This window comes from Mauremys reevesii, linkage group 16 (genome assembly GCF_016161935.1).
Source record: "Mauremys reevesii isolate NIE-2019 linkage group 16, ASM1616193v1, whole genome shotgun sequence".
In the NCBI taxonomy this organism is placed as follows: domain Eukaryota; kingdom Metazoa; phylum Chordata; order Testudines; family Geoemydidae; genus Mauremys; species Mauremys reevesii.
This window is the reverse complement of record NC_052638.1, coordinates 38,398,152-38,410,908: the sequence shown is the minus strand read 5'-3', so window position 1 is coordinate 38,410,908 and position 12,757 is coordinate 38,398,152. Positions and strand designations below refer to the sequence as shown.

The 12,757-nt window shown below is 46.9% G+C and overlaps 1 protein-coding gene across 6 annotated transcripts in view; it reads left to right on the top strand.

Moving 5' to 3' along the window:
• FBXO31 (F-box protein 31) overlaps nt 1–12,285 on the top strand; it is a 36,574-nt gene extending 24,289 nt beyond the window's left edge. For all 6 annotated transcript variants that reach the window (XM_039502833.1, XM_039502832.1, XM_039502831.1 and 3 more), the window contains 4 exons: nt 484–593; nt 5,979–6,132; nt 7,344–7,711; nt 9,118–12,285. In XM_039502833.1, the coding sequence (XP_039358767.1) occupies nt 484–593; nt 5,979–6,132; nt 7,344–7,711; nt 9,118–9,340 (855 nt within the window). In that variant the 3' untranslated portion in view covers nt 9,341–12,285. The remainder of the gene's footprint in view (nt 1–483; nt 594–5,978; nt 6,133–7,343; nt 7,712–9,117) is intronic.
• The last annotated feature ends 472 nt before the right edge of the window (nt 12,286–12,757 follow it).

Genomic DNA, 12,757 nt, shown 5'->3' with positions numbered 1-12,757 from the left:
CTTTGGGGAGGTTTCTCAGAGCTCATGAAGGATTTAGGAGCACAAATACTACAAGTAAATAGAATTTATTTTCCTCAATCTTTTAGTGTTTTTGCCTCTTTCTCCTTTCTGATGATCAATACGCCATGTAGCATGATCCAGGGGATGGGGTGCAGGACCAAGACAACAAGGACTTGGGTCCCATTCCCAGTCTGACAAGTCACTTCCACTCTGTGCCCTAGTTTCTTTTCCATTAACATGGGGTTAGTGGTCCTGCTCCCCTCTCATGAAGGGCCGTGAGGGCAGGGGATGGGAAGGGCTGTATAAAGTAATAGGTATTTTTGTTTCTGTAACCAGCTGGGCACTTGGGCTTTTTCCTCGCTGACTGTCTACGTGAATTCTGTTGCATGGCCAAGAGTGATGCTGTGCAGCTAAGGCACCATCATAATTATAAAGTGTCTGTGAGTAGCTCGTTGGTTTTCCATGTCTCTGTGTGCGCTGCAGGAATTCCGGACGTGGCTGAGGGAAGAATGGGGCCGGACTCTGGAGGATATCTTCCATGAGCACATGCAAGAGCTCATCTTGATGAAGTTCATCTACACCAGCCAATATGAGTAAGGGGAGCAGCTCTTTTCTAAACATTGGGGTTGGGGGCATCTGAACTTGGCCCAGGGCACTGCTGTTTTGTTGGTTCAGTCTTCCTGGTTAACTGATAACGTTGCTGCAACACATGTGAATGGATCTTTTTCCTTCCTCAGACTCCTGTTTTAGGGGCCTCTGCTGTGTTTGTAGAGAGGGTGGTATTGTCCGCACAGAAAATGAACGTATGTAATAGTCCTCATCAGGTCCATTATCAGGATTACAATAGTGCCCCAGGACCTTAATTTGGATTGGGCCCTGTTTCACTGAGCAGTGTACAAACACGTGGTAAACCAGTCTCTTCCTGTAAGCGTAGTGAAAGGTAAGATGCAGCAGGGGGACACGGTGACAGGCCGTACGGTCACTCGGAATAGCTGTGTGCCCAGTAGATGGCTTTGGGTCATTTGATTTTGTGTAATCTTAAAATTGTACAAGCCTTCCCACCACAGCAAGGTGCAGTCCCCAGTGCAGGATTCTGTGAATTGCTTTGAAAGACATTCACTAAAACAGCAAGCAGAGAGATCTCCCTTGTGATTGAGGACCTGGATGCGAAAGTTGGAGCTGTAAGCTCTCATAAAGAAGTAGTGAGAAACAATGGTCTGGGTTTACAAAAGGAGTGAGGAAGGGGTTTAGTTGAGTTCTGCTGCTGTAGTCAGCTGGTCCTTACAAACACCATCTTCACCCAACATGGATGTCGCCTGATGGTATAGCCAGGAACCAAATTGACTAGGTAACGATGCAGCAATGAAGGGGATTCAGTGTCTCTGTCAGGGAACTCTTGGTGCTGACTACCAGAGGACACTGGGTGCGTAAGCCTTCCAGAAATCCCCTGGGTCTGGGATCTATGTACTAGTTCATCACAGTGTTGTGTAAGGTCTCTACTGAAAGCCTGTGTCACACTGGTCATCACTGTCATTGTGAAATGTATGTACAGATAATATGTAAGGGGTGTGTGTACGCATAAGCTGGAAATCATCTTTACAAGGTCTGTGAGTTGGGGCCAGCCTCAGAAGTGGTAAACAAGTTTCTTTCAGGCAGAAGTGTATCTGTGTAGACAGACTATTGTATACTTCATTGTGAAGTATTTACAGGGGATATTTACACTCTGAGCAAAATGCTAATCAAGTGATCACAAAGTCTCCAGGGGAAATTACAAACAGGAAAACACAAGCAGGGTTATCCTGTTTGCAAGTGAAAACAGTGGATTTTTTCGGACTATAACTGCAGCTAAAGAGACTCAATCTGAATCTTTCACCTCAGAGGTAAGTTGTTTCATTAAAAAAGGACCACAGCCAGGAAAAATTCTGGGAGAAGAATTTGGGTAAGATAGATTTCATTAGTGTTACATCCTGCTCAGGACATCCAGGACTGTGAACCACTTGTTACCCACTTGGCAGAGCTTTGCTGCCACTAAGCTGTATCGGCTCCCTGACACACCAGCCTGTCTGCCTTGCCAGCAAACTCTTCAAGATGCTGCTTGCCTTGCAGGTAACAATCTGAGTTCCCCCAGAGATGTCTCTGCAGCGTCCAGACGCTCTCGCTGGACACATGGAAATTATTAGATTTGTTGCTTCCAAAGAGGGAGAGCACCCATCAGCCTGTTAGGTTAGCCCGGAGACTCAGACTTTGCTTTAATACACAGCACTGAGATGGTTTTGTAATAAAACAAGAATAAGTTTATTAACAAAGGACAGAGATTTAAGTGATACTAAGCAAGAGAAAAAGAGAGGTATGGTTACAGACAAAACAAAATAAAGCACGTTTTCTAGTGACTAAAGCTTAATCCTAGCAAGTTTTAGTCTTGGCCTAAGCAGTTTTCTCATTCACATCAAGTTACCAGCATCTCCAGCCCTCTAGGGCAGGGGAACCAATGTTCACAGAATAAAATGGTGCTGTTCCCCAAGTGATAGAGAACTCAAATGTCTAATTGTTCCCTTTATATTACCCAAAATCCATTGTCTGTGCCTCAAGAGCCAGGAAGTTGCCCTGGGGTGCAGACTTTGTCCCCGGTTGTTCTTATTAAACTGCTGCATGTTTGGCTTTGTTTACCGTATATGTAAAGAAACTTTCATTGTCCTTTGCCTCCAGTCAGACAGGAGAATCCACATTCCTTTGTCTAGATGAGCTCCATGTATGCACTGCCTCCCAAAGGCATTTTAAGAACCTATTTCCAGCTCTCTCATATTACTCTTCGTGCACTACCCATACATACATCACACAATGATTTTTGTGACCAGCATGTCACCAGTGTATGTGTGGGTATCTTACATGACACCTTTTAGACACACTACGACTTCAATGTGTTGAGGGTAATGAGTGTGTCAGGCCTGATGTGAGTTGCAGTACAGTGGGCTCTCTACCAGTGGCTCTTAGGGTCACAGTTAGACAGCAGGGCATCTTGTGAGTTAAGTTTAGGCTCTAGGATGCAAGTTATGATTGTATTTTATATGTAACCTTTTGTTTCCAGTACATTTGAATCTCTGTTCTTTGTTAAACTTGCTTTCGCTACCAACAAATCTAAATGCTATGTGCTAGGCAGAGCTGAGTTCTGCAGTGTATCTGGTAAGCTGAGGTGTCCTGTTCCTCTTGGAAACAGAGGATCTGAGAATTCTGTAAGTGTCCAGTGCATCAAGGGTGGGGCACTGCAGGAGATGCCTGGAGGACTCGAGGGTTGGTGGATGCCTCTCGTTGACCTGTGAAGAGAAAGTAATGCCTATGGAGGTCTGGAGGGCAGGGCTTGTGTTGTCAGAGGCTGATGGTGTTGGAACTGACCCACAGCAGGCACAGACAAGGGCAGGTGGTAGCAAGGTGCCTCACAGCCCTGGAAACCCCTGGGAAGCGTCACAGTCTAATGGATAAAGACTTTCCCAAGTGCAGACCGTGTGGGTCAGGCAGTCACTTGTTAGCCTCAAACATAAAATGAAAACTTAAAAGATAAGACATTTGGCAGGTCCACTACATTTGGATCTGTCCAAAATCAATGAAAACTACAGGACTTCTGTCCAGAACAGGTTTGAGGCATTGGCACAGGAGAAAGAGGAGGACACCCCGAACGCACTTTGGAATAAAATGAAAACTCATGCTCAAAGCTGCCAAAGCACATATTCTGAAAAATCAGCATTGGATCGCAGCATGGCTGACTGAGAAGATATTTGAGCTGGCAGAATAACAATGCAGAGTGAAAAAGAATGGCTTAGAGAGACTGAAAAATGAAGGTGTAAGGACGAAGAACTGAGCAGATGCCTCCAAAAGCAGATTAGATGAGACAAGAGCAAATACAGAAGGGCAAAATGCACAGAGGTTGAGAGTCACAAAGAGGAATACAAAAGAGATGTTTACAGTGGTTAGACTTCCCTGTCATCAAACCCAATAAGAGATCATGATGGCGGAACCCTCACTGAAAGTGATGTTATCAAATGCCAGTGGCGAGATTACTGTGCCAATCTGTATTCCTCCTCACAGCCACTCCTAATACAGGACAACAGAAAGGAGTATGGAGGTGGAGCCATTGATCCTGGGAGAACAAATTGTGCATGCTAATGTGAAAGTGAAGCCAGGGAAAGCACCAGGGGTAGATAGCATACCAGCAGAACTGTTGGAAGTGATTGGAGACTGTGTGTTTTTTTTGTTTTTTTTTAAGAAAGGTAAGACACTTTATTGAGTTTGTTGATAAATTAAGAAAATCATTATGAACCAGACTTGTACAGATCACAGGGTGCTTGTAAACAGAGATACTGGATCCTTTCCATGGAAAGCCTGACAGTGCTCAGTATTGATCTCATGGTAAATTTGCAGTGCTGTGTGGATGACTAGAAATTGGCTGGACAACTGAACAAAGGGAATCAATCTTACCAAAGAGAGATTACATAACAGTGTAATAAGAATAGTATCATTTTGTTATCATACACAGTCAAGTTTTGCTCTAGATAATCCAGGATTGCACAAAGCAAAGGATAAAAACAGAATGTCCATCACAACAGGATGGTTTCAGAGAGGGATGAGGCACCCATGATCAAATCGTGAACATCTGTTGCATCATTGAAAAGTGCAGGAAGTATAATCTCCCACTGAGGTGATGATACAGTGCTCTTTGCTACAACCACTGAGGGAATGCGAGGACTGTTGGAGTCTGTTTTTAATATAGACTATCCCTGAATGAGGTGAAAATGAAATGCATGCACATTGACATGATTGACAAAAATGGAATGCATGTGGACAGCACGATTAATTCAAATTGTAGAGGCACTAGATGAATTAAACTATCTGGGATCATACATATCCAACCAAGAAGGCTGTTCCAAAGAAATCAGAAGACCATGAGGAACAGCTCATCAGCAATGGCCTCTCTTACAAAAGTTTGGAAAAAAACATGGTGTTTCAATATACGAAGGTTTAACTGGAGAAAAGCTTAATTTTCTCAATAGCAACCTATGGATGTGAATCATGGGAAACGAATGTTGCCGACCAGAAGAAAATGGAAGCTTTTGAGATGTGGTGCTAGCAAAGACTTGCATATCTTCTGGATGGAGAAAACAAATGTTTATTATAGAAATACTCTTGGAGAGAAGCCGCCCCTCCTCTTGGAAATCAACAGGCGCAAACTTATGTATTTGGGTTACGTCAGGCATGGAGATTAAAATAACCTTGAGAAAATGATCATGGAAGGAATGGTGATGGGTCATCGTTGTAGGGGACAACCAGTTAGAAGATAAAAAGAGGATGTGCAGTAGCTGCTGAGTATTCAAAGCTAGCAATGGTTTGAGAAGGCTTCCAAAAGGTCTGCTCTAATGTCACCAATGTTCAGACATGAATAAATGTATCTTACTGACTTTTAAAATGGTGTGAATATCAACCATCCCTACAGGCCATCTGCTGGTTATATTTTTTAGCAGGAAATATGCTTTATACCGCACTAGACACAAATTACACAGTCCCAGCTTCTGGGAACGTAACAACTAGCAGTAAATGTCATTTTCAGAGCTATCAGAAGTTAATTGCTTTAAAAGATATTTAACTAGGCTCCACTCACCTTGGGTTCTCCAGAAATAGGGGTGGGTTGATATGCTGTAGCTTAGGTACAAGCGGCGCAGCCTTTGCCTGTTCGACAGATCTCGTAGCCAAATGGACTTTTGGAGGTGGGAAAAGGGGGTTGGGAGGGGTGGTGTAGGGGGATGTGTGCTATTCAAAATCTGGAGTGCTTTTTAAAATGCCAGAAAGTGAAAATCTTGCCCCTTTTGTTAAAGAATCTCTTTAAAAGATCCAAGGCAGGCAAGGGGAGCGGAGGGGAGCTTAAGTTCTTGGCGAAGAATCAATATCTCGTTGTTCTCTTGTAAACTACCTGACCAGCTTCTGTTCCACAGCAACTGCTTGACATACCGACGCATCTACCTCCCTCCTAGCAACGCTGATGACCTCTTAAAGCCAGGTCTCTTCAAGGGAACTTATGGGAGCCACGGCCTGGAGATTGTCATGCTGAGTTTTCATGGGAAGAAAGCCAAAGGGACTAAAATAACTGTGAGTGGTTTTTTCTCTCTCCCGAGCTCCCTGACAGGTTCCAACTGCCGTGGAATCAGGGTAGTAAGCTGCAGCCCTTCTCGCTCTCCCTTGCGGCAGGGGTCTGTGTGACAGAGGTGGTTGCCTGGGGTAGAGAGAGGATGATTCAGTGGTTAGGGCACAAGCCTAGGATCTGGGAGACCTGAGTTCCATTACCTGCTCGCCAGACTACCTGTGTGACCTTCGACAAGTCACTACGGCCCAGATTCTCAAAGGTATTTGGGCTCCTAGCTTCCATTGATTTTGCTGGGGTTTAGGGGTCTGGGTATTACACTGACTTGTTCCTCAGTTTCCTATCTGTAAAATGGGGATAATAGCACTGGGATGCTGTGAGAATAAGGCGCTCGGACACTATGGGGATTGGGGTCAGATAAGTAACTTAGAGAAGGGAATAATAACTTTGTCACAGCAGAACCAACTTACCTGGGGGATTGGTGGGAATAAATTCATTATGTAGGAGCACGTACAATTTCCTGGGGTAGGGACACTTGTTAGCCTAGCTGTTCTCAGCCTTGGGGGAAATGCCATCTAGGCAAATAGTCCAATGCCAGGATTTTCCAGAATGCTGAGCTATCATCTGTCTTGTCTTCTGTCTGCACAGCAGTAAAATCCTACCATGCAGAGCTTCTGCAGGCCTGTGAAATGCTTTTGAATCCAGACTGCCTTCCCCCCACCCCAGTCCATTCTGTGGGAATATCTGGTTATGAGCAGATTACCTGTATCTGAGATTCTTCCGCCCCACCCCGCACCCGACACTAGCAGCCATGCACTGAGACCAGCTGATAACCTCTCTTCCTTCCCCCTGCAGGGAGTGGTCCTGATTGAAAGCAACTCTGAAATTGACTAACCCCTTCAACTTTGCAGGGCTACCCTGCCACGTCACCAGCCACTCAGTTTGTCCCATCTGTTCTGAACAAGTCTCCACATACAGGTTGGGCCTTGGTGCCGTATCCCAGGTGCAAGGGGGTGATGCAGGCAGCTCCAGGGGCATGTGCTGCTGGGATTTGGGGGGGACCTTTTAATTGACAAGCAGGGGGGGTGCTGCTGTGGAACTGGGCATTGCCAGGGTGGAGGAAACTTGTTAGCCAGCTGCAGCAGTACAGGTATCTGAGCTTTTGGCATCAGCTGTGTTCCGTAGTGTCCTGAAGCATGATTTCCGTTCCTTGCTGCAGGGAGATCCCAATATCCCAGCTGGCCAGCAGACAGTGGAGATCGACCTGGCGCACCCCATCCAGCTCCCTGACATCGAGAACCTGCGCAACTTCAATGAGCTCTCCCGCATTGTCCTGGAGGTGCAGGAGCAGGTGCGCCGGGAGCAGCAGGAGGAGGAGGAAGGGCAGGACGAAGAGGAGGGCCGCTTCCGACAGGGCGACTCTCAGCAAGTGGAGCAGCCTGCGCAGAGGGACGATGCTGGGGCTGAGGGGACTGAGGCTGCGGGGGCAGCAGCAGCCCAGGAGTCAGCGCCGACCTCGCAGCCTTTTGTGCTGCCTGTGGGAGTCATATCAAGGAACGAGGATTATCCCCGGACCTGCCGGATGTGGTAAATGAATGTTGTTAATCAGCCTTTCCTACGCGCCCTGCCCCACGCAAGCAGCTGGGACCTGCAAAGGAAAGAGGCCCCGTTATTAGCACTGCTCCCTCATTGCCCCTCCCCTGCCCAGACGGGACATCCAACCTGAACCCAAGCGGAAAATATAGGGGCAAAAACCCCCAGAGCCTTTCTGCACTGACACCCGAAGCACGTGTTGTGCTCTTCACCCCCCTACCCCAGCGCTCAGTCCGAGCTTACCATCTCTTATCAGCACTCCGTCCTCTGCGGCTCCATCCAGTGCAATCTCCTTGCTCCTTTTACCTCCTGGCAGATAGCGAGCGGTGGGGGGGGTTGTGTCCCTATCTCACCTCCCCTGCAGATCCTGCCCCGATGGTGCCCTGGGGCATAATCCCTCCTGTATTTTCCCTTTATTGCTCTGTTTCTCCATGAGCCACTTGCCCCTTTTCTCCCTGTTTCTCAGGATCCTCCCTAGCTGGGTCCTACCTGTGCATCACACTTGTCTCCCGAGACCATGGGAATGTGCTGCCCTTTCCCGCTGACTCTGCTTCAGGGCTTGTGCGCTTTGGGCCCAATCCTGCAAGGTGCTCAGCACCCTCAATGAATGGGAGCTGTGAGGATGCAGAGCACCTTGCAGCATGATTGAGCCCTTTATTTTCAGATAGTGGAGGTGCTGTCTTCAGTGAGGCACCTTGCTAAATGAAGGGGTGGGGTGGGGGGAAGAGTCTGGATCTAAACAGAAATGACCCTCAGCCAAACATCTGTGCTAACTAACTCGCAGCGGGTCATTCCAGGAATCCACAAAGGCCCGATTCCAAGCTAGAAGCAACACGCTGTTCAGATGTGCCCTTCCCACTGCGTGCTAAGGGCTTTGCACTGAACTTTACCCATCTTTCCTCCACAGCCAGAATGTGGCCTGGTTACACACGTCTCATGCCCCAGGCCTATCAGCCTTTGTATAGTCTGGTTTGATCCTTGAAACTGAAGTCAAATCCTTGTGTGCATAGCTGCAGGGATGTTAGGTTAGCTCCCATGTACCGTATCCTTAGCTTAGTCAGATATGTAGCTGCACTTAAAGGAGCAGGTGAGTGTTTGTAGCATTGTTCTCATGCTTGTGAAGATGGAGGCAATGGCACTTCATGCTGCAGGGTGTGAGCTGATTGCTTCAAAGTCAGCAGGTAAAACTCCCCCCTTTATGCAGCATGGCATATCTACTCAGGTGCATTCTGGGGTCGTTTGATTTTCCTCTGAACCATCAGGTCCTAGCCGCTGGTGGCTTGTCTAGATGGACCTCAGGTTTGCTCTGGTACAGTAAATTCATCTTAAACTGCCACAGTGATGCAGTCAGAGGCTTTTTCATGTTGTTCTTTTCCCTGCTTTTCTCTCCCTCTCTGTAGTTTTTATGGCACGGGGCTCATTGCTGGACACGGCTTCACCAGCCCTGAGCGAACCCCGGGCATCTTCATTCTCTTCGATGACGATCGTTTCGGGTTCATCTGGCTGGAGCTGAAATCCTTCAGCCTCTACAGCCGGATCAAGGTCTCTTTCCAGAACGCCGAGGCGCCGTCCCGAGAGGCCTTCGATGAAATGCTCAAAAACATTCAGTCCATGACGACTTGACAGGCGGCCCCTGGTGGACAGAGGAGGGATTGCGAAGAACGCTTCTGCTCTCTCCTGCCAAGGACAGAACTCCTGCCTGTGGTACCTCTGAACAAAAGCATGCACTTTTCAATAGGGCCTTTTTGCCAAAATCTACACATCCCTGTTAGAATATAAACAGAATCCCCACACTGCTCCCTGGCAGTACTTTCTATATAGTCTGCGACACCACTCTGCATAGTGGGAGGGAACCTACACAGGAGGGAAATGAGCATGCTCGCATTTTTAAAAGAATGTATCAGAGCAAAATTCATTAGAGGCCAATGTTGAGGAACATGTAAATAATCGATATAGCAGATATAATATATACGTGCTCTCTGCTCTAGCCATTGGCAGATCTCTGCAGAAGGCAAACCCTTCAGTGTCATGTTCAATCTTTCCTGCAGCCGGCCCAATCTAATAATTTGAAGACTTGATCACCCCCAAAAACCCAACACCCCCACCTGCCAATTTATTGCGTGGCTCAAAAGTGACTACTAATGTGTGTTTCGCCCCCCTCCAAAGCCTTGATGGAAAAACAGACCCGAGGTAGCTCTGCCCTTGGTTTGGAAATCAAAGTGGGATTCAACAGTAAGAGAGGGGATTTCCACTGCAAACAGCTCCACAGGTACCCTCGTGCTGTCTCCCAAAGCTCGCTGCCCCCATAACCCTCTCGGACTCTAGTCCGAATCTGACTAGAAGCCAAGGGGGAATCATAGCTACCTTTATAGGGACCCAATATGGAACTCCAGACAAAACCAGTTCAGATTGGAGGAGAATCTTCTGCAGTTTTAGCTCATTTTAATTGGATCTTTTTAAAGACTTTTTTAAAGTTCTCGTTTTAAAGAACTAAAAATCCTCTAAATATGGTGAACTTATGACCTTCACCTCTTCACGCTTGCTGGATGGCAGCCGCTGTGAAATGTAATTTCTGACTAGGCCAGTGCCTGTGATGTGGTATTTCCCCCAGTGCAGCGAAAAGGAAGCTGTGGTTCATTCTGATGCCTTTCAGCGGCTTTTCTGACACTTCCCGGGGAACGTTTTGTTTATTTTTCAGTGGCCTCTGTAGACGCCTGTCTCTGATGGCTTCCCCATCACTGTACAGCAGAGTTCTTGTATTCTTTCCCCTGCCTAATATAGATTTCTCTTCTAGTGACACCATCTCAGAAAGCTTTTGCTCTTAATTTCCCTTAGCTACTCTTAACATAGCTATCTGAGCGCTACTGGAAGGTGCAGGTAGGTGGGAAGAAGTCCAGAATTCCAACCACTATCTTCTATCTGGCACTGTTCTGCTTCAAAAGCAATGGAGCTGCTTGCCTCAGAAACCCGGTAGGTGACTGTAGGTCAGGCAGTAGGTAACTGTGCAGCAGAAGGATTATGGTTCGGGCTCTATATCTCTTATTCACAGCATCACAAGTTTTCCAGACACTTTTGTTCTCATTAGTCTTAAGAAACGCAGGAATCCCCAACTGAACGAAGAAGAAAGAGTTGAGGTGTAACGTATCAAGGGAACTGCCTTCCTTTTCCAGTTTCCTCCATCTCTTTGACCTGAGTCTGGGATCAGGGGCTGGGAGAACCGCAGCTGTGAGGCAGCTGATGGATAACTCTGTGCCTTTCTAACATCTCTCCTGCTATTTATCACTTGTCAGCTATTATAGAAGCGATCTCCCCAACAGCTTCTTTTGGAGGCAGATTGGGGGGAGGGGATGTAAGGAAAGGCTTGACTCCAAGTGAAATCTGCGTCCTTTGTCCCAATCCCTTTTGGAGAAGAGGAAGACTGTTAAAGATTGCATCTTTCAACCCCCATCAGGGCGCCTCCATTGGTGGGACGACTCCTTGTCTCGCAGGTTCTCCCCCTTTCCACCTTTGACAGTGGAGTGGGATGATTTTGTGCTGCTTTCGTGGGAAAGACTCACTTCTTGGCTGATTTCACTGGTAACAGGAAACTTATTCCCTCCTGTTGCAGTTTTGTTGCTGCTGCTCCGACTTCAGCCTTCATGTCATTCCTTTCCTGAGCTGCAAGTGAACAGTGTCCCTCAGAGCAGCAGGTTGTGTCACTCACGGGACTAATCCCTATCATATCAAGTTGCATGAATCTATATGGATCAAAAAGCAATTCTGGGCACTTCTTCCCTTCCTACCCAATCATCTCTAGCATGAACCATACCAAGGTATACATCAGAGTGAGAGGGCCTCTGGAATGTTAGTAGTGTTCGTTTGAGCCTGCCTCGTTTGTATAGCTTATCCAATGTAGCTCTTTACATGTGGGTGAGGGGCTATGACTCTTTCTACCCCAGCAGAAGGGAGAATTCACTTTCTTCTCACACCATTGCTAAGGCTGTGGAATGCCGGCAGGGTGTTTATTTCTCTGGTCATTGGTCCATGGGCACAGGTTAAAACCAGCTTCTCAATCTTAGCTCTGAATTTCCTTTTTGCCCTTCACACCAGACGCTCCGAGCTGCACCTGTGCAAATGCACAAGCAAAAAGGAGCATTGGCTATTGCAGGTGCAATTGTGCAGGCTAATTAGGTGGCCTGCGGGTGTGAGTTGCCTGGTAGGCATTTGAGCAGCCAGTTTCGGGTCTAATTTCTAAGGCAAAAATGTGTCCATAACTGCCCTAATTTACATATGCAAATCAAAAATCTGGCCCTTAAAGTTTTGACAGACTCTCCTGAATTGTTTCTACAGTAGCACTTAAAAATGAACCTGCATTTAATACAATATGGATACTTGACTTGAGAGACTCATGACTCCTGTGGAGTTGTTCCATCGATCATGTAAATACAAACATAGACCCTTACATTGACTCAGTAGCTGATCTTGGAGTAGAACAAATCTCTCATGCATTTTTACCCAGGTGGGGGAATGTTTGAAGATAACGTGTACACTAAGATTTATTAAAATGATGTTATGGGTCGTGATTGCCACTTTTAGACTGCCCTGTATTTCTGAGTCTGGCTGCGGAGTGGAGTGGTGGGGTAACCCTGCGTTTGTTACCTGTGGCCCCCAGACATCATGCACTGGAAGACAGGGGGGCTTTTCACAAATATAGTCTTGATGCTTGTGTTTGAGTCCTTTTCTTAGGCTGTCAGCGCATGCTCAGCAGTGTCTGATCTCCAGACTGGTGCAATGCCCCCACTTGGAGCGTGTTGCTCCATAATATTTTAATGGCAGTTTTTGAGTTCTTCCGTGGATGCCCTTTGAACTCGAGATGTGCTTGGCAGGATGGCCAGCTCCTCACCCAGTGAGAGGGCTGTGCAGAGATCTGCATGTGCTGCAGCTGCTTTTCAGAGACTTTCAGAAGCTCCTCTCATTTATAGGGTGCCCGACTAACTTCAGTGTCAGAACGTACCAGGCTGAACTGCTGGTACATCGTGGTTTTTATTCTCTTGCTAGAGA